The sequence below is a fragment of the Paramormyrops kingsleyae genome, chromosome 22 (assembly GCF_048594095.1).
Source record: "Paramormyrops kingsleyae isolate MSU_618 chromosome 22, PKINGS_0.4, whole genome shotgun sequence".
NCBI lineage: Eukaryota > Metazoa > Chordata > Actinopteri > Osteoglossiformes > Mormyridae > Paramormyrops > Paramormyrops kingsleyae.
Window position 1 is genome coordinate 7,367,416 of NC_132818.1, and position 21,710 is coordinate 7,389,125.

At 45.2% G+C, this 21,710-nt stretch overlaps 1 protein-coding gene, 1 long non-coding RNA gene and 1 other non-coding gene across 15 annotated transcripts; 1 reads left to right on the plus strand and 2 right to left on the minus strand.

The window, feature by feature from the left end:
* Positions 1-630: 630 nt before the first annotated feature.
* Positions 631-19,880, plus strand: LOC111843305 (testis-expressed protein 2-like). 13 transcript variants are annotated; one of them, XM_072705340.1, is made up of 15 exons: positions 632-902; positions 1,989-2,684; positions 6,057-6,126; positions 8,360-9,708; positions 9,901-10,101; positions 10,572-10,845; positions 11,808-12,058; positions 12,755-12,898; positions 13,061-13,160; positions 13,804-13,930; positions 15,648-15,770; positions 16,379-16,588; positions 16,874-16,994; positions 17,777-17,954; positions 18,745-19,880. In XM_072705340.1, exons 4-14 carry the CDS (start codon positions 8,386-8,388, stop codon positions 17,933-17,935), a joined length of 3,033 nt encoding a protein of 1,010 aa, XP_072561441.1. In that variant the 5' UTR covers positions 632-902; positions 1,989-2,684; positions 6,057-6,126; positions 8,360-8,385; the 3' UTR covers positions 17,936-17,954; positions 18,745-19,880. The 13 variants fall into 13 exon arrangements, with proteins under 13 accessions (XP_072561442.1, XP_072561441.1, XP_072561432.1 ...); XM_072705331.1 differs by having other exon boundaries at positions 1,989-2,100; positions 2,654-2,732; positions 17,777-19,880; XM_072705332.1 differs by having other exon boundaries at positions 1,989-2,100; positions 2,654-2,684; positions 17,777-19,880.
* A 973-nt stretch (positions 19,881-20,853) lies between these two features.
* Positions 20,854-20,990, minus strand: LOC111843317 (small nucleolar RNA SNORA50). Its single transcript, XR_002838127.2, has one exon. It is a non-coding gene; the product is annotated as a small nucleolar RNA SNORA50 (small nucleolar RNA).
* A 28-nt stretch (positions 20,991-21,018) lies between these two features.
* Positions 21,019-21,710, minus strand: LOC111843307 (uncharacterized). Its single transcript, XR_002838123.1, has 3 exons — positions 21,493-21,710; positions 21,332-21,405; positions 21,019-21,136 (listed from the first exon to the last, which is right to left on the minus strand). It is a non-coding gene; the product is annotated as an uncharacterized lncRNA (long non-coding RNA).

Sequence of the window (21,710 nt, forward strand, 5' to 3'; positions counted from 1 at the left end):
TAGCATTTGACTGGGTACCCAGTTAGCCTACCTATCTTACTGTTCATCTTTACTATAAGTTTTCAGGAATAATGTACACATTGTTGTCCAGGTAACTGGTGCTTGCGTCTTATCTTTTAAATGTTTTAAAAGCACGTAAATGACACACGTTCGTTTTTTCATCGGACACTATCGTCGATGTCAATGCATTTAGGCTACATGTCAATTCAGTTAGCAAAGCCTACTCATTCTACATACCTATAAAATCATACCAAATGGTCCCTTATCTAAACATACTGACGAAGATGAGATAGAACCACAGTAGCGTTCAATGATCACCTGCGACCAGACTATACCTATCAAAACAATTACATAACAAAATGTCAATATTTAGTTTTTATTTTTATATCTAGGGCTGAATCTAATTTTGCTCAACGTTGTCCCGTTTCGCTGAATTTAACCTGATTAGAATAAAATATCTTTATTGTCAGTGCACAAGTATAGGCCTAATGAGCCAATTGTACACATAACCGGGGAAGTTTAATAAAACAACCCATAGTCAGAGTATAGCCTGTAACGTCGTTTGACTAATAGGGGCGTGTCATATGCTTTACCTAATGAGATGGTAACCGCGAGCTCGCCAGCACCTTAATCAATCCCTGATTGCATGTATGGGGGGGTCCATGAGATACGCCGACCGATCTGTGTTGATTGCTTTAGCCTTTGAAAATTGAATCTCATCTTTTTCTCTATTGGAAACTGGGAATGACATTCGTATAGGTACAGAGGATTGCAACGGAGCGATTCTATGGGCCTATGGGGACTGACCGCATCCATAGACTGTTTAAACTGCAGGGAGATCTTTGTCGGCGTACAGCGGTATTTCATTTCCGTCCGTGCAAGGATAATGATCGGTATATGCGGTAAGACTAAATCGTTTTATAACCAGCCAGCCTTGTGAATAATTGATTATGTTGGAATTCTCTCTGTAATGCATTTCCGTCCAGACAGGCTTCCGTGTAAATCAGTCCAGTTTTTACGATGGTCCACACTGGAATATGCGGTCAATAGGATATTTTCTATAACCAATAGCATTAATTTCCGTTATAGGTGATAGGATGTAATCTCAGTATTTTGGAGTTTGCTACAGTATTAAACGTATATTGTTCAGTTCATTACAATTAGAATGAATTTACTAAGGCGTTAGGTAAGTGATCGCAGGTTGGGGTTCTGATGTGAAAAAGTGCTATGCTGTTTTGGGCCATAAAGAAATGGTGTATTTGTTTTTCGTGTTGGTGTCATCAGCAATCAGGCATGTGGATGCAGACGCAATCATTTAAACATAAAAAACAGCGGTTAGCTGACAATAGTTATGTAACCAAAGAACCTTAAAATATATATTTGGGTCTTTTAGGTGGCTGGGAAATGCATCACACGTTACCATGACAATAGAAAATTATGCTCAAATGTTACATGCTTTAATAAATAAATGATATGTATGAATGTATGTTTGAAATATGTATTAAAACCGAGCTACAGTTTAGAAGCAATAATACCGTTTACTATCTACCGATGTTGTAAGATAACAATGCAACGTTTCCGATTTTTCCGTTTATTATAGTTCAATGCGATTTTTGAAATTAAGCTCGTCGGCGCAGTCGTGGCTGCTGCTGAGATTTTTTTGTTCACGGAAATGTTTGTTTCCACTTTTAATTCCCTCCCTGCAGCTATGCAAACAACGTAGTAACACAGTAATCTGCGCAGTACGGATACACTGTTTCAAGCGTGAATGATGGCCAGGAGGAAAAATGTTACTTTGCACTACCTCTGCACTTTGCTTGGCGCGCACTCGACTGCTGCTTGAATTATAGCCTTTATGGCGTGTTTGGAGGCTGCATTGATTAATGCGAAAATAGTTCACGGGCGGTCTGCTAGTTGCAGGAATGGAGTCGTGTTTTTTTTTTTGTGTGTCTGACACTATCTGCTCATGTCTGTCCTTCTTTTTGTAGGCAGCCCCGGATCATGACATGACAGGTGGCGCGGACCCTGTTGCCATGGGAGACTGAATAGCTGTCAAGCTCGTGCGTAAGCTTCCTGGTCGCGGTCCCTGTGCTGAGCCAGGTGGATCAGCCCATTTTACACACTTGTGGGGGGGATGGAGTGCATATTCCCTTTCTAATTCTCATTTTCTTATTAATAACTGTGAGAAACAGGGTGATATGGCTATATTCTAACTACCATAATATTGTCTGCAGAAGTAGATAAAGGAAGCTCTTAAAGGACTTCCAGACACCCTGAGTAAACTAAGTCACCCAAGAGGCCCCCCGCAGTCCAGCGTGGTATAGACCTACATTTCGAGTGCCTTTGTGTTGTGTGTGTGCTGCCAGAGGTCACCTCAAAAGTTTTTTTTTCCCAAATGCTAATTAGAAAAATGGCAGTGAAGTTTAGCATAATGGGCAGCAGTTGTCAGTGGTCATGATATAGTGCATCTGGCTGGGGAGGGGAGTGTGAATTGGGCCCTTCGCTCAGAACAGCGTGTCCTGCGCTGATCTAGCATAGCGGTGACGGTATGGAAGGATTTATTCACTTGTTGTAGGCTGGAGTCACAGGACTTTGAAAGCTTGAAGTGATCCAGAGGCCTTCATGACCGGTGGTGTTCTTTTTGACCCTCCAGGCTGACCTCTGACCCTGACAGTGTCCTGCAGGTATTCTGTCACCCGCCTGAGTCCCTTTTTGTCATCACTAGGCAGCAGGTGTGTGTATCGCAGCCACTCACAGCATCGCGGCCGCAGAGTCAGGCTCCCCCACTGCCAGATCTTGTGTGGTCTTTCACTGAGGGGACATTCTGTGGGGTGGGGTGGGGGGGTGAAGTGACCAGGTAATTCCCATAAGGCATCTGTCTCTGAGTATCTCCCCATGTTAGACTTATGTGCTATCTCAATAGTTTATCTCAATTTTACTTTTGAGGTTAGTCCATCTCTGTCTGTCTATCGGTTTCCCCTTTTATGTGTGTGGGGGGAGGGGGGGGGGGGGTTCGCTATTATAGCTGGGTGCTCAGGGAGTCACATCTGTATATGGAGACTGATTAGGGTGCAGCTTAACCTGACATTGGGATTAAAGGATCCCCGGGGGCTCCTGGTTGGTGAATTATGGAAATCGATTGGCCAATCTCTGTGCTCTAACACAAGCTCACCTTACGGCCTTTGCAGGGCTGGGATTGGCTGATTTTCGGTTATAGAATAATTATGTGAAGATCATTTAGTTCTGGAACCAGTTCAAATGGTGAATGGTTCTCTAGAAACATTAGAGTGATTTATTTATAAGAGGATTTGGTTCTTCATAAAAAGGACATTGAACCAGGCAAGACAGCTGGTTATACAATCTAATTCTGCATTATGCTATGCTGAACTGAAAAGTTTCAAAGCAAGAAATACCCACTTTGATCAGATGCTTGGCACAATGCATTTTTTAAAATTGACCGGGAAAAAAATTAGGTATAGGGTCCAATTTGATTAAAGGTTTGAGGAAAATGAGTCCTACGGTCAATTTAATTACACTGAGATCTTTGAAAAGAGTAAAGGGCAGATAGCCAGGTTTATATGAAGTTTGAAGATAAGCTATAATATATTTATATCAGTGATATTTTAATGAAATGATGCATTCATTTATAATGAGCAAAATCTGTAGTAAATGATTTCACATGATTGTTGATACATTGTTTGTTACCCTGCTTTGTTCTTATGACCAGTAGCATTTCAAAAACATTCCAGGAACTATGTATGCGTGCTGTTTTTCAGCTAATTCACGATTAGCATTAGGGAGAGCTTTTTGTGGGCTGAGTTCTCCCTGGGACACGTCAGTCCCCTCTGGCTCTGCCAGTTTCTTGCTGTAGTCCAAAGACATTCAGTGAATTTTACTGAATTGTTTATTGTGTGTGTGTGTGTGTGTGTGTGTGTGTGTGTGTGTATGTGTGTGTGTGTGTGTGTGTGTGTGTGTATGTATGTGTGTGTATGTATGTGTGTGTGTGTATGTGTGTGTGTGTGTGTATGTGTGTGTGTGTGTGTATGTATGTATGTATGTGTGTGTGTGTGTATGTGTGTGTTTGTGTGTGTGGTTTGGGTCTGGTCCTATAGCTCTCAGCTGCCTACACATCCAGGCACAGGTGACCAGTCCTTTTCGAATCGCTGATTTTACTATTTTACCTGCACAGACCCCAGATCAGCTCAGAGGGCATCGTGGTCACATTTGAGAGGAAGCGGCTAATTATTCCTCTTGTACCCCAGTCAGTTGGGGCCAAAGATGCAGGAGGGCACACCTGACACCCTCACGGCCCCCTGACCTATAGCTGAGTGGCTGGTGTTGTCTTGGGACTTGGTGTTGTGCCGCTAGCTGGCCTTTTAAATGAAGCAAAAAAGGGAATTAGGCCTGAATCCAATTTCATTTGGGTCCACCTGCCCTCAAGATGAAATATTACTAATATACATCGTGGATTTGATTCCCCAAATTATGATTTGTGCATTCGAGCTGATCTTCTGCATATCAAGCTGATACATTACAGTGCTGGTCATCAGTAAAGCGAAGTAAAGCATCATGTCAAGCTGACCCACACTGTAGCCTGTCCTGTAGAACTGGCAGTGGCCCCTGTCACATGACCCGAGTGTCATCCATGGCCGTCATCATTAAGCAAACCAAACCCGTGTTGGTTGTTAACCTGTAATTCAGCCATAATCCTTGCTTGTGTCTTCCCAGTGTTGTATTAATTCTGGTTAGTTTTGGACTATTTTTTTCCCAACTGTGACTTGGATTCTCCCAGTTTGCTTCAGTAAGTGCTTCACTGTGTAATTAAATGCAGTGCGTAGTAATATAGACATCTGCAGGGGCTGCGGAGGAGGCTGTCAGTAAAAAGCCTCAAAAACGCCAACTTCACCTAAATGCAGAGTCTAGAGTGACTGCTGATTTAAAAACGCATCAGTCATTCACTTTCCTGTTTTCACACAAGGTTTATGTTCCAGTATCGCGTCGTTCATAAAGCGCCACCCAGGGGGCGGGGCAACAGGGGCACTGGCACCAGCTGAAAGCTGATTGGCCCCCGGAGTGCCCCCTTCTTGTCACTCATCGATTCAAAACATATGATTGGCTAATGATAAAGTTGGCTCCTCTGTATGAATTATGGACCCTCTTATGTCCCTTAAAAAATCCTAGAATTGCCAGTGGTGTCACCTTATTGCAGCTGCTGCATTTCCTTCCTTCCTGCCCCCTCCCTCTAACCCACGTCACACTGCTTCCCAGCACATATGTCCCCCCCCAGCCTCGTGCTGCTAAAATCCCCTCACTTGCACACACCTCTTCCCTGCGGGTGTGTCAGTGGTATCAGCTTACAGATGCCAAACACCATCCTGTATTACGCTTTGCTTTTATTGGCTCCTGATTATTATTATTTATACGGCCCTGTCTGAGGCGGGGCAGTGAGAGTGACTGTGTGGTCATGTGACCTCATAAGCACCTAAGCCTCACTGAGCGTGTGCGGAGGGAGACCCAGTGTGTACCTGATTGTCCAGAGCGCCGAGTCATGTTAGCGTGCTTTGGTGAGAGCTCTTCTGTGGTCACCCTTGGGGGAGTTTGGAGAGCGGGTCACAGCCCCCAGGATGGGAGGATTAGTGTTAATTAGGGTCAGGCTCCCGGTCCCTGGCGCCGGAGGAATGCTTACTACATCTTTTTTTTTTTTTTTTTAGAACTAGTCTGTCAGCTACATTCACGAGACCCAGCCTTAGTGTATTTAAGGCTATTTAATGCAGCATATTTAATGCAGCACATTTAATGCGCTGTTTTTTAAAATCAGATCTGCAGCTGTGTTTTGCATTAAATTATACATATATTTGCATTGCGTTTAAGGTCAAATTTTTAATAATCTTTATGGATTGTCGTTGTTTGCTCTTAAGATTTGCTTTTGGGGGAGATGTACGACTGCAGACTCCTTGGATTTTTATTAACCTCTTGGTGTGTGACTGTCAGGTAGTCAGACCTTTGCGATGGAACATCTTCAGCACCTTCTGCTGCTTGTTGATTTTTGTCTACAGCTTGGCTGAACATGGTGGGTACCTGGTCCAGCGGGTAGAGCTACACTTCTCAAAGCTGCTTCAGCACAAGGTGAGTCTCTGGACATCCCTACAGACACACACACACACACACACACACACACATACAGACACACACACACACATACAGACACTCACACACATACAGACACATACAGACACACACGCACACGTATGCACACACACAAACACACAGACACACATACACACACAAATACACACACACATACAGACACACACACACACACATACAGACACACACACACATACAGACACACACACACATACAGACACACACACACACGCATACAGACACACATACAGACACACACACATACAGACACATACAGACACAGATACACACACACACACACATACAGACACAGATACACACACACACACACATACAGACACACACACACACACATACAGACACACACACACATACAGACACACACACACATACAGACACACACACACACACATACAGACACACACACACATACAGACACACACACACACGCATACAGACACACATACAGACACACACACATACAGACACATACAGACACAGATACACACACACACACACATACAGACACAGATACACACACACACACACATACAGACACTCAGACACATACAGACACAGATACACACACACATACAGACACACACACACACATACAGACACATACAGACACACACACACACACGCATACAAACACACATACAGACACAGATACACACATACAGACACACGCACACACACATACAGACACACGCACACACACATACAGACACACACACACACACATACAGACACACACACACATACACACATACAGACACACACACGTCTTAATTAGGTTGCTCCTAACACTCTGCATCTGCTGCTTGCTGCAGTCTGTTTTCCCAAAGATGAGATTACCATAGCAACAAAATCAAATTTGTTCTGGAAAGGAGGGGTGTAGGTGTAGGTGAGTTTTTCTGGAATGGGGGTCAGGGGGTGGAAATCTGTCGGCATGGCAACGGAATTGCTGGTTCTTAATGAGGTTTTAAGCACATGCTGCAAATTTGGGTCAGCTTCAGGCAGCTGTGAATTGTGATTCAGAATCTACTTCTACGTCATTCATAAAAAGGTGATCTGGTTACTGTTTTTCATTGCTTTAATAGTAACTTAAATCATATTTGCCTGACAGAGATGTAAATGACACAGAATTCAAATAGTGTTTTTTTTTAAGTATTGAAAAGTATTTTAATTCTAAAGTATTTGCTTTAATGCATGTTTCACAGGTTTATATAATTTACATAATTTTCATAGCGAAGATGGTTACCTCTTGCTGTTTTTTGCTGGATAATTAATAGAACTATTATATGAGCATTAATGCAGTTTCTGGGTGTCTGGTTGGTTGTTCGTATATCTGTGCCCTTCCCCAAGGAGAACAGGCTGTTTACCTGACTGTTAAAATAGAAGAGTCCTGAAATTCCCTCCCATTGGACAATGTCACTCCCTCGGGGGGATAGAGCAAAGTGTGCACAGCCTTGTGGGAATTCTGCCGTCTGTATGCTCTTTGTTCACTTGCCTTTATACTTCAGCATGTTTTGTTTGTATATGCCTCCCTCCAAGCAAAGGCTGTTAGTATTTATAGGATTCTTTGCATCTCAGAATTCTGCTCTCTGTAACACATCACATCAACCACGTGATTTGTCAGCTGCTTATTTGGCTAGTCGACCAGGCAGTCCAGGGTAGAGTGCAAAGTCACATTTTTCTCTGTCTCTGGTTGTTTCTTGGGCCCATGTGCTTGTTAAACTGGCCCCATGGGGCCGTTTGACCTGAAGGGTGGCGCTTGTCCTGATTTTGCCGAGTTCATTGCATTTGCACGTTTTTTTTTTTTTTTTTTAACCAATCAGAGTCTTTATTATATGACATCACCACATTAATTAAAAGCAGTGTTTTCTGATAAGCGACAAGAGGCACAGATTCCTAAAGTATCTGTTTTAGTATGTATGCCTTTTGTCAAGAGACACGTCATAGATAAACAGACAAAACATTGCAACATGCTCACCTGCAAAGGCTGTAAGGAACAGTGTAAGGGTGCTGATGATGATGATGATGATGATGATGATGATGATGATGATGATAATAACTACAGAATTAATGATAATAAAAAAGGCTTGAACCAGCAAGCTTCTGATCGCAGGCACAGAGGCTTAGCCTAGTGGCTACTCCTCTGTGGTTTTCCATCCGTGTGCATCTGCTGTCCCCCCCCCCCCCCCCACAGACCCGGAGCCCTCAGCTGGAGCCGCCATGACCAGCCGCAGTCGTGGACGCGCCGAAGGGGCGGGGACCTCGCGCAGGCTGCAGGTCCAGCGCTCGCAGTCCCGGGACATGATCACCATCCATTTTTCAGCTGTTGGCGCAGAGGATGGCGAGGAGGAAGAGGAGCTGTACAGCCCGGCTTCACTGTCTTTTTCCTCCGACAAACCGGAACAAGATCGTCGAAGAGTCAGACCGGTGGATTCTAGCGATGAGCTGCTGTTTGAAGGCATTGACCTGCTAGCTATGGAAGTGACCTCAGCTTCTGGTGGAGCCATATCACACATACAAGGTCCTCAGCTCTCATCGAGGCCTGCCACCAACCCCAACCCATCCGTCTCCTCCTCTTCCTCCTCTGCAGCTCCCAGCTCCTCCGCCGATCACAACCCCCCCTTGTCAGGCCCCTCCCCCTCCAGGTCAGCCACCATTTCTTCCAAACCCTTCCTGAGTCTGGTACGGTCACTGTCCACAGAGACAGAAGCCACACCGCCTACCAAGCTCCACCGGCAGTTGGTGAAGTCTTTGGTGAAATCCCTTTCTATGGACACATCCGAGGAAGACCCGGAACCTTCACCCTCGAACCAAACCAACAGTGACTCTAGAACCGCCCCCTGTTCCCCGCTGCCCTCCTCACAAGAGGTAGAGATGTGCCTTGACGATTCTCGACGGTGGCTGTCAGAGGTCACGTGTGAGCCGCTCCAGCTGCTCAACAGGTTTAGGGCAGACGAAGGCCGCACCGTGAACGTCTCCGGCAGGCCGAGGTCTCTGTCCTCCAGCATACAGGAGCTCAGCTTCGATGGCCATATGGAGACCAGCTACATCCAGAACAAGGAGCAGGATACCATGGACACCCAGGGGAAACTGGCACTAGTTCTGGACAGCTGCTCCATGTCTACCCTGGCCCGACAACAGTTTCAGGAACTCCGACAGCTTTACAGCCATGATACGGAGATGAATGCTGGGGTTGATGCTGAATTGGACAGGGAGCGGTGCAAGAATGCAGCCCAGGGGATAGACCGCAGCAAGAGGAAGGAGAAATGGGAGGAGAAGAACCACGTTGAGGAGGAAGAAGAGGAAACGGTGTCTCGAGTCCCCCACTGGCCGCTACTTGGTCTTGCCATGCTGGTCTATGGATGCCTAGTCTTGCCCCTGCCGCCATATTTTGGGGGAGTCCTGTTGGGCGTGGCCGCTGGCTTCATTCTGGCTACGTTCATGGTCTGGCTGGCCGCCCCTGGTTATTCTCGAGGCCACAGGCGGAACGAGGGCCTGTGGAACATGGCTCCCCTAGATATCCAGGAGCCTGGCATCTTCAAGGTGGGCTATGGACTTTGAAAGTGTTGTTAAGGATATTTTAGGTCAAGATGTTGTAATGGATGAGGATGATGTTTTTCATGGTATTGATGGTTTGGGGAAATGTTGGTGGGGACATTTGGGATGATAATTTTGATGGCCAGCGATAGAGTACTTTCACACTAATCTTTTGATATGGTGGCTGTCCTCATCAAGGGCTGGATGAATGAGATCCACAACTATGACCCTGAGACCTACCACGCCACCCTAACCCACTCGGTGTTTGTGCGCCTTGAGGGCTGCACGCTCCGCCTGTCCAAGCCCAACCGGAACGTCTCCCGAAGAGCCACATTCAATGAGCCCAAGCCTGACGTCACCTACGTCAGCCAGAAAATTTATGACCTGACCGATAGCAAGGTGAGGCTGTAACTGCCTGTGCTGCTCACTGGGGCTGAAATCTGTCTGTCCATCCATCCATTTTCCACCACTTATCCAGGGTCGGGTCACGGGGGCAGCAGTTTGATTAGAGATGCCCAGACCTCCCTCTCCTCAACAACCTCCTCCAACTCCTCTGGGGGGGGGGGGGACACTGAGGCATTCCCAGACCAGCTAAGACAAATCTCTTCAGCATGTCCTCGGTCTGCCAGAAACACCCTTCCTGGGTGTTGAGATGTTGGCGATATTTAACAGGCTTTCTCGGCAGAAACTTCAAGCGTTCTCTTTATCTTACCAAAGCTCCCCCAGTTACTTATAACCTTCAGGTTGAATGTGCCTTTAATCATAATAGTGGAGCTATGTACCACATTATGCTGAACACCATGTAAATCACTCTGGCTAAGAGCTTAAGGTGAGTGAACATACTGAAATGGTGCATTTGTGCTCCTCAGATATTCCTGATGCCACAGAATTTGGCCAGGAAGCGAGTATGGAACAAGAAGTACCCCATCTGTGTGGAGCTGGCCAGACAGGATGGCTTGATGTCTAAGGCTCCGGTTGACGAGGTGGGACCAGCGGACGCTGACAGGAGCGCTGGAGAGCACACCTTGTACCTTTTCGGCAGGACGGGCAGAGAGAAGGAGGAGTGGTTCCGTAGGATCTTGTTGGCATCTCAACTCAAATCAGAAGCCAAGAAGCTGGCGGGTCTTTCCATGCATAAGAGCAGTAAGTTACTGTACACAATCTTTATGGAAAAACTTCAGTCCTTGACTTGTGTTATGGTGTAATATGGAAGGGTAACCATTTAAGGGCAATGCATTGGAGTTATAGCCTCTTCATGGTATTGTATTCTCCTGATGATTTTGGGACTGCTCTGCTTCCACCACAGAAACCGTCTCAAAGTCTATTTGATGAATCTTTTTCAAACTCTGAAGCCACATTATGTGGGTGAAGATCTGGAAATGCTGAAATTTGCTGATGAATCGCCCCAAAATTAAAGCAGTGCCGCTTGCCGGCAGCAAATGGAATAGTGACTACAGACGACAACTTACCTTGTGAACATGATAACTTAAAAAGTATATGATGAATCTTATTAGCACTTCACAAAAACGTTACATTCACCTGATTTAATACTGAGGCAAATTCCACCAAAACTGACAGCAAAGGAAAAGATGGCTTTAGAAGACACTTGATGTTGTGTACTCTGTAACATAAATACTAAAATATTTGATGGGTGTTTTTCAAACTTCATTGTATAGGTGATGATCTGGGACCTATTTCATTGTGAGCCAGATCACACCAAAACTGAAGCGGTGTAATTTAGAAGTGGCACATCAAAGCACAGCCTACTGATACAGATCTGGTGAAGCTGATTACAAGTCACACAAAGTTAGGTTTGGGAGTGGGAACAGAAAACACTTAAAGGGAAACCATTATCTGTATCTATCAGGCACTTTTGTCCAAAGGACCATACAAATGAGGCAAATAGCACATTACAAACATACATACTGTCAAGGAGTCAACTAGGCGTAAATGTAGCTACCCTGAGCTTCCAATAAATGCCCAGGTTGGAACAGGAGACAAACAACTTCTATCATGATGTGTAGTCAGTGATCACTTTGTGGTTCCCGAATCAATGGATTCTAGGGAGTCTTCATGTATCTGTCTTCTCTGGCTCCTCCCTCCAGCTGCCCAGCCTACCCACAGTCATAGTAGCAGCCAGCCGGTGGTGCTGTCTCACAGCCGCACCAGCAGCCGGAGCAGCCTCGATGAGGTTCTGCTCTTGCAGCCCCTGCAGAGGGAGCTGACGGGTGGACTGAGGCAGAAGGCATTGCTGGACTACAGCATCTACATGGCCCAATATATCCCCTCTCCTCCTGGCAGCCCTACCTCCAGCTCTAATCATAGCGGAGAGAGCAGCCCTGGAACCAGAAACAAGGTAGGAGGGATGGATTGAGAGGAGCGGCATGTGGTGTTTGATTGAAAAGTGCAGTGTGTGTGTGGTTTGGAATTGAGAGGAGCGGTGTGTGTGTGTGGTTCGGGATTGAGAGGAGCTGTGTGTGTGTGTGGTTCGGGATTGAGAGGAGCTGTGTGTGTGTGTGGTTTGGGATTGAGAGGAGCGGGGTGTGTGTGTGGTTTGGGATTGAGAGGAGCGGTGTGTGTGTGTGTGGTTCGGGATTGAGAGGAGCGGTGTGTGTGTGTGGTTCGGGATTGAGAGGAGTTGTGTGTGTGTGTGGTTTGGGATTGAGAGGAGCGGGGTGTGTGTGTGATTTGGGATTGAGAGGAGCGGTGTGTGTGTGTGTGGTTCGGGATTGAGAGGAGCGGTGTGTGTGTGTGGTTCAGGTCTTGAACAGCAGGTATTCCATCTGTCATTAAATGACCTGCTACCTGGGTGCTTAGTGAGAGTCGCTATTCTCATTAGACCCATTAGTCAGCGGTGGCACTAATGAGGTGGCTGTCTGGCTTGGTTACCATGAGGTATGTCCTCTCTATCAGAGCTTGGTGTTTGGGGCTTGGCTGTTTTTGCTTCACAGTTTAGGATAGAGAATCCACCTTAGCACCCAGCGTGAGGGTGGACAGAAGCCCCCGTCTGCTTTGCTTGTCCCTCAGTGGCTGCATTGTTTTTCTTCCTTAGCTGCCAAGCAGTCCAAGTGAAGAGGGTGAGCCAGTGGCTTGGGTCAATGCCTTTCTGGGTCGGGCTCTCTGGGACTTCCTGAGGGAGAGACACTGGGCCGACGCGGTGTCCCGGAAAATCCAGATGAAACTCAGTAAAATCAGGGTGAGGCCTTTAACCACAAGCAGGTGTTTTTTACTTTACTGTTCATTATATATGTTGTCCAAATTGTTGTTCTTCAAACACGGAGAAACTAAATTTCATCCTGACCCGTTGCGGAAAAAGAACGCAGTTACGACTTTAATCAAATTCCCGCCTGTGTTCCAGCTACCGTACTTCATGAATGAGCTCACACTGACAGAGCTGGATATGGGAATCTCAATCCCCAAAATCTTACAAGCATCTCAACCCACTGTGGACCACCAAGGTAAAGCCCACCTGTGTACTTAGAAGACTGGTGACACTATGAAACATGTTAGGAGGCTCAGAAACACATTGTACATACAGTATGCAGGATAGATTTGTTCTCCTCTGTAATTAGAGGTTAGTATAGTCTGGTATAGAAATCTGATCATGTGACATTATTGCCCGGCTCACAGGTTCAACGACTGCAACATCTACCCACTGTGTACAGTAAAATCAAACGATTGAGTTGAATCATTACAACAGCACCATAGCCTTGATGTTTGTTCATCGGTCTGTAAATGTGTTTCCCGCAGGTTGAATTATGTCTTTATCTGCCTACTTGGCTGAACAGCGAAAGGCGTCTCACATGGCTGCTTGACAATGCTAAGGTCCCTTAAGGGCCATCGATTCCCACTGTATCCAGGACTATCTCTGGTAGCAGGTTGACGTTCAGAATATAGGCTACCTTCCTGTATTTCTAAAGCCATCCTATAATATTCACTCCTACATGAATGAATCGCATTCCTGTTACAGAATTAGCACTTTCCATCGGGTCTAACAGAATTGGGTTTGCTTTATTTTTTTGCCACTCATCCTATACACCTGATGTGTTCAATGTTGTGTGTAATATTTGGGTACCATAAGAAGATCGTTCCATCCTGCAGGTTTGTGGTTTGATCTGGAGATGTCTTACAATGGCTCTTTCCTGATGACCCTGGAGACCAAGATGAACCTGGCCAGACTGGGGAAGGATGCAGAAGGGTTAAGGTTTGGAGAGTCGGGCAAAGACGGGTGAGAACGGAGGAACCTGCCGCCTTCTCATTATTATCACAATAACGTGCTGATTTTTTTTTTTAAACTCCTGTTGCTGTTCTGTAGGTTCGGTTTCCGCTTTTATGTAATAAATGTGGCGGTCTAAGTTTATCCTTGTTCCCGTTGTTAGTGTCAGTTTCAGGATGCTGACATGTTGAGCATCCTGCTCGGAGGGCTTTTTAGCATGTCGTATGCAAATTAAAAACAAACGTAAACCTAATCAACAGGCCATTGCCGCAGCCAGCAGGATGCTTCAGCATGCTAACGCCTCCCTCTCTCTGCTACTGTGTTCTGTCTTTCTTTTGCCTTGCGGCATATGCACACCTGGAACCTCTCTGTACTTGGTGAGTTGGGTTTGGCCTCACGTCTTCCTTTTGCGATTTCCTGAACTTCGTTATCCTATATATTTCCTTACTGTGATGTCAGATACCGCCACCTACATAGTACAAAACAGGTGCAATATGTGACAGTTCTACTGAGGTAGGATGTTATTTGCTTGCTTCCCCTGTGAGAGGGAGGGATCAGAGCGAACTGGATATGTCACTGGGCTGCTATAGAAGCGCCCGCTGCGCTCCTGGCAGGAGCCTGCAGCAGTGTTTCCCAGTCCGCTCCTCGGGGACCCACAGTCGGTCCACATTTTTGCTTCCTCCCTAATCTGGGCATGGAGCTGGGAGAGAGCAAAAATGTGGACCAACTGTGGGTCGCTGAGGACTGGACTGGGAAGCACGTTTTTGCTTCCTCCCAGCTCCCTGCCCCAGTCCACATTTTTGCTCCCTGAGCAAAACATGGACTATCTGTGGTTCCCTCAGGACTGAACTGGGAGACACTGCTGTAGTGTAAAATCCCTGTTGTCTAAAGCCCTACTAGACTGGCTGGGAATATATTACTTGTTCACACAAGGGTTTTGTTGCCTAGCACCCTAACTCCGTAGACTGAAAAGCCTGCTCTTAGTTCCAAATGCAGTAAAATGAGAGTTAGTAGTATCTCATATTATGTTGCCCCACTGAACCTCTTATTTATGAAAATGAGCCTTAGCAGTAAGTAGTACGATTCCTGTGTGCAGCTTCCTCGCTGACGTTCATTGGGTGATTTTTGTGGAACACACTGCTCCCTTGTGGCCTCCTGTTTATTCAGGCTCTGCTGGACACCAGTAGCTGAGAAACTGCTTTTGTGTTTAGAATCCAAAGGGGAAAAAAAAGCACAAATGCTTCTTACACAAGATTAATTAATTCGCTTGGCAAGTGCTGTTGTTCCTCAGAGCAGAGGAACATCGACCATCCAAACCATTTAGATGATTAGATATATTCTTAAAGGGATTAACATTAAGTGCCTTGCTGAAGGGTGCTGCAGGAGTGTCTGAGCTATGGAGGGCTGTGGTACCACTAAGAACGGTTAACTGGTGTTTTGAGGGTGGCATTGTGGCTTAGTGGGTAATGCAGATGACTCACGCTGTCTGGGTTAGAGGTAGGAATTCTGCTTCTTCTGTTTGTGTGGAGTTTGCATGTTATCCCAGTGCTGCATGGGTTTTCAGTGGGTGCTCCAATTATCCCCAGCAGTCCATAGCCTAAACCCCCCCCCCCCCCCCCAGCCCTGTTCACGATAAGCAGTTAAAAGATGCATGGGGTTTTATGAAAATGTCATTCCTATGGAGAGAAAGGGGTGGTTTCATTGTGATAATGCCTTTGGCGTGTTTCAGTCCTAGGCCTCGGACGTACTGCCTCGCCGACAGCGACGAGGAATCATCCAGTGCCGGCTCATCTGATGAAGAGGATCCCCCTGAAATTCCTGCCGACAAAAGCCTACTGCCTGGGGCAGAAGGGTGAGATACTCCGGAGTACAATTAGGGCACTTTTCCACTGCCATCAGGAACCAAGCCGTACTGCGAATTGGCGCTTTTCCCCTGCCACCAGGAACCGACCCATACCCAAGCCATACTGTGATCTGGCACTTTTCCATTGTAATTTACATGAGCCATACCTGGCCCTGCTTCCTAGCTGCCAAAGGCATGACCAAACCAGTAATACAGTAATACAACATAGTAAATCCTGATGTACACTGCATGAACAGTAAATAAGCATCTCTTTGGTTTTATGTCACTGTCAGTCTCCACACCTTTACCGAGCCGACCCTGCTACAGTGGATAACCGAGATGATCTGGAACCGTTCTGCAGCTAGTCTCTTTTCTTGGTATGGCTCGGGTACGGGTCGGTTCCTGTATACCAGTGGAAAAGTGCCATTGCTCCTAGATGGCCAGTTTATTTCCATTTGGTTTTCTGCCCTTTTTGAGAAATCTAAGGGATCAGCAGCCAATCAGGAACTTTTTGGGGTTTTTTTTTTTTTTTTAAAAAAAGGTGTCACAGAACATTTGAAGATGGTATAGTTCCTATACCATACCATCACCATACAGCATGTCGCCGTCTCTCTCAGGTATGTTGGAGGACACAGGCCAAGTAAAATCGTGCGTTTTGTGGACAAGATTGCCAAGTCCAAGTACTTTCAGAAGGCCACAGAAACTGAGTTCATCAAAAAGAAGATGGAGGAGGTGTCAAACACCCCATTGCTGCTAACTGTCGAGCTGCAGGAGCTCCAGGGAACACTGGCTGTCAACATTCCCCCACCCCCTACAGACAGAATTTGGTACGTTCCCCCAACATTCCCCCACCCCCATCAGACAGAATTTGGTATGTTCCCCCAACATTCCACTTCCCCCTACAAACAAAACATGGTTCGTTCTGCTCTGATTTCTGTTTCAGCAAAGTCATCACAAAGAAGTAGGTAGTTGTATAGTATGAGTGTACATATGGTAAAGAGTACAGCTCCCCAATCTTTTAAGAAAAACTACTGCAGTAGTAATTGAAAATTTAATGATAATCTAGAGAGATGAACTTAGAAGCTGGTACATCAAGCTGCATTCGGCTGCAGGTACGGCTTCAGGACTCCACCGCACTTGGTGCTGAAGGCCCGACCCAAGCTGGGAGAGCGGGAGGTCACACTGGCCCATGTGACGGACTGGATTGAGAAGAAGCTGGATCAGGAGTTTCAGGTTAGGTGGGACGGAGTGGGCAGTTCACGTCATGGGCCCTTTGGTTCAGACCTGGGATATGAGCAGACCTCACCTTAAACGGGAACCGCTTCTGTCTACAGTGCTGTGCAAATGTCTCAAGCAGCCAAGTAAATGTTTAAAACATACAGGTAGTAAGTGTATATGTGCTGAGAATAAACACACAATTTAAATTGGAAGATATAAAAATTAACAGTGGTAAAAACTAACAAGAATTTCTTCTGTTCTCCAAAAGGTCATTGATGCCTTGTTGATTGGCTAGATGAACACGGCTTCAGTTCCCAAACCTCTCCTCAGGGCACCTCAGCCATTCCATGTATTTGTTACATTTCATCAGTAATGCAATATTAAAATAATAATAATAATGATAACTTTATTAATTAAATAAGGAGGTATTGATTAGCCATATGAGGCGCGCTAGTGGTCCAGTCAAAAAATACATGGGTGATGTTGGACGGTTGCTGCAAATCCTGGGGTGACTTTAGGAGAGGTTCTGAAATTGTGAAGCCAACACACCTCGACAGACATCATATCATAGTTTTATACATGCATGAAGATAATTTAAACATTTTATCTCACTGCATATGACTTTTGCGCAGTGCTATGTATTGTTGAACCGGAGAAGGTCTATTCAATTTCTTGGATAAAGGAAACTGGTAGTCCTGGTATTTACATGTATAAACTTCAGAGTGGCAGAATGTCGTGTTTTTTGCTGTGTACATGTACTCAGCTGTTTACCTAACTTTTCTGCATTGTACCACCAGAAAATATTTGTTATGCCAAATATGGATGATGTGTGGCTTCCCATCATGCACTCTGCCATGGACACCCGTTCCAACGTTAACTTGATCGACGGGACCGCAGCCGACTCGAGGGAGACCGATGCCAAGGAGGCAGAGACGTCGGCTGCATGCTTGGACTAGCTGTCACCAGCAGTGTTAGGTAACAGGAAGGTCGTTTCCTGGCAGTTGTGAAGAAGAGCACCACCATCCCCCCCCCCCCCCCTTTCCAACCGTGTATGAAAACAATAGCTTGCTGCCTTGTTAGCTTCTCAATATGACAGACATGTTATCGATGCTAATGAAGGAGAAACACAATCAAACTGCAGAGCAAGAAGAGAAAAAAAATATATATGGCCAACTAGCAATCTTAATGCATTCACCTGTCACCTTACGTCCTTCATGAGCCTATGAAGGTCACTGTACATTGTCCTTCAGATGGACCTTACAAATAGGAGAGGAAAGTTTGATTGTAGAGTTTAAGCGTACGTCAGGGACCTTAAGTGAGACAGAAGGGAGGCGTCCGCACGGAATGTCACAAAGTATCACCTCACGTAGGCAGCTGGATAGTGTCCTCAATGTGTTCTGAAATTGTCGTATCTTTTATTGATGCCACACACTATAGTTGAGTGGTTATTTGTGCCATAAAATAGGATCTCCTGTTCATTATTGTGTGTGAATGTTTGCATAAGCTTTAGTGATAGGTTCCTCCAATCCCAGTCCTGGAGGGCCAGTCCGCGACACAGTTTGCAGATTTCCCTGCTCAAACACGCCTACTGAACCTGGAATTTGGCTGGTGTGCTGAAAAAGGTCCGTTTGAGCAGGGAAACCTGCAAACTATGTCACGGACTGGCCCTCCAGTACCGGAACTGGGAAACCCTGCTTTAGTTTTATGCTTAAACATGCAGGAGAGGTGGTCGCTATATTTGGACCACATCTGTCTGTCTCCGCAGCACTGACTGAGCCACTCCAATGCAGAAATCACATCGATGCCACTGTATCCATCAAAATAGCCAATCAGAAGCCTGTCCACTCAACTGCTTCATTTGCACTGAAGCGAGCAGCCTTACTGCACGTGTCTGTGCTCAAACATACCAATGCTGTGTGATTTTAGCACACCAAACGAATGTACAGAGAAAAAGCAATTTAAAGAATCACAAATATGTACGTCTAAAATCTGTTTGGCCTGTGAGCTTTTTGTTTGTTGTAAAATAATCCTGATGTTAATTTATTTTTATGAAGCCATTTCTTAAATAGCAAAGGCTACAGAGTGCAGATTATGCAAATTATTGGTGTGGGAGAACCGCGAATTGCAAGACCGACAGATATATAATGTTTTAAATAGTTTACATTAGTGTGACATACAAAGATTGTATATTGGCAATACTCTGGTCAAAACTGTGGGTTAGTTTCCCATATTACAGTTCTGTCTAGGATACAGTGTTGCCATGACATTTTCATATGGGTGCATTCTTTATTGATTTAATGTAACAAAAGATTCTACTTTAAAATGGTTAAATACCACTGTGTGCAGACCTTCAAAACAAAGCATTATTGGTCTAGTGTTTTCCCATTTATCGTTAAAAGATTCTCCTCTATCTTAATAATTCAATGTAGACAATGCTACACTGCATCACCAGGCTTATATTTTTGCTGCACTTCCAAGCCCAGTACAGATGTCTTATCTCCTTCCTCAGAGTAATAGGTATAATTTTGTACCTTAAACTGCAGAACTATATTAAGCAATTCTATTGGGCATAATATTTTTCATGTTAATTACATCACAAGTGTAACCCCTCCCCTTTCTTTTTATACAATAAAAGCATAAGGCACAACTGTCTTTCTCCCTCTAGAACAATGTTTCCCAATCCGGTCCTCGGGGACCCACCGACAGTCCACATTTTTGCTCCCCCCTGAGTCCGGTCAGAGAGCTGGGAAGGAGCAAAAAATGTGGACTGTCTGGCATGGAGCTGGGAGAAAGCAAGGGCGTGGACCAATTGTGGGTCTCTGATGACTGGACTGGGAAGCACTGCTTTAGAATTTCTGAATGAGCCATATTAAAGTGTATAAATTAAATTATTTCAAAGCAGTAGTCCGCTTAATGACTTTGCGTGTGACTTGGTTTATGGTTTGGTACAACTCACAAATGCACATAGACAGAAGAACGTGAGCTGATTATAATCCTAAGCAAATGAAGATAACTGCTAAACCTTTTCTTAAAAATATATATTCTTTCCCCTTTAGGTCTTTGGCACCAAGTTTGGAACCACAACACTTTATTGACTGGATTTGCTTTTCCAAGCCCATCCAGCTGTATGTCATCACACACTGGGTCAGTCTTTGCTAGACCCAGGCTCTGGGACCCCCAGACAGTCCACAAACAGAGGGGGGGGCAAGGATGGGTTTGAGAAGTACCACACTGGGCAACTATATTCACATTCACTGGTGCTCCTCTCAATGCTGGGAAACAATCAGCCTGGGGGGGAGGGTGTCACACAGAGCAGGGTCTCTCAGCTGAGTTAACTTAAGCTACAAGTCATGATTGTTCAATACCAGTTTAAGTAAGGAGCATTCCTATTGGACAATCATGACATCTAGCTTAAATTAACCCAGCTAAGAAATCCTGCCTCATGGAACATCCGGTTGCAGGAAAATCTGGTTCCTTCGGGCACACAACTCAAACGGCGATTTCCTTTCGTTATAAAAACACGTGCTGAATTTCAAAAAACCTGCATGTCAAAACATTTATAATTCACAGACCTTAAGATTCAGGAATACCACGGCATGGAGTTACCGTCGTAAAACGTTCCCCCACCATGTTGCATCCATAGACTATTTCAATGATAGTCCAAACAAGCTTACCATTAGGATGGGACTGAATAACGAAATAGCTACAATCTACCCAGATGACGACAGATGTCGCTGCAGAGCAATCTAGGAAACCCAGCCCCACACGGGCTTTGTAGTTCAAACGCGGTACCCAGTGGGACTCTGCGCCAACAAGAGCGCCACAAACCCCCCCACCCCCCAAAGTAAGTACACAAAGTACGGTTTCAAAAAATCGCTATGGCTTGCTTTAAAAGAGCAGCTTGGGAAATTATACCAAGAAGCCCCAGTTATAACAAGCCGGTTTTGCTTTCGCACAACAGCTTGCCTATGAAGTCACAGTGAAGACTCCATAGGTTTAAAGGAAGTGCTTGGCTTAACAGAAGAAACACAGTCGAGTGTAGTATTGAATTAATTTATTTTCAGATCACTGAGATCATAAAAATCCGAAGCCACGACGATGGGAAAGTGGTCTCGGGGGCGCCACATCACCGTGATCTACCGCTCCTCCGCCGGAATCTTTAAAATATTGACAAAACAAAAAGGAAATCAGGCTTGAAAACAAAAAGCAGATTTTACACCTTTTTAAACCGTTCATGAATCATTTTATTATTCTATTCCAAAGTTTAGCGCGATTATATCGTCTATAAATGTTTTGTGAAATGTTAGTGTAATACATACGGGTTACGGATTTATTAACTAAAGGAATGTTACCTTTGAGCCCAGATTCACTGGACTTGCGACCACGTGGCGTGGTCCACCGACATGCCGCAACATGGAGAAACTTCCTGCAGTTAAAAATGATAATTAAAAACATGAAGAAAAAATCGTTTGCAGTTTTATTATGTAATAATAATAAATAAATAAAGTCTTACCCAATATTTCTTAGGAATCATTTTCGCTAGGTGCCAAACTTAATTTCACCCGGCCTACCAAGACAGCAGACAGCACGGCATATTGTACGACCTGCGCTTCCATTCATAGTCCTTTAATAACCTAACGGGACGAAATTAAATGTAATATTATTTGAATCAGCGCCACAACATACCACCCAGCCTCCCCCCGAGGGCTAATGACGCGCACGCTGACTCCG

Bases quoted from the DNA above. Each gene is read 5' to 3' on its own strand.
- LOC111843305 (XM_072705340.1), top strand. From the start codon at position 8,386: ATGACCAGCCGCAGTCGTGGACGCGCCGAAGGGGCGGGGACCTCGCGC. The intron at 12,059-12,754 runs GTAGGAGGGATG...TTTCTTCCTTAG, and splicing joins GCCCTGGAACCAGAAACAAG to CTGCCAAGCAGTCCAAGTGA. The intron at 15,771-16,378 runs GTGAGATACTCC...CGTCTCTCTCAG, and splicing joins CTACTGCCTGGGGCAGAAGG to GTATGTTGGAGGACACAGGC.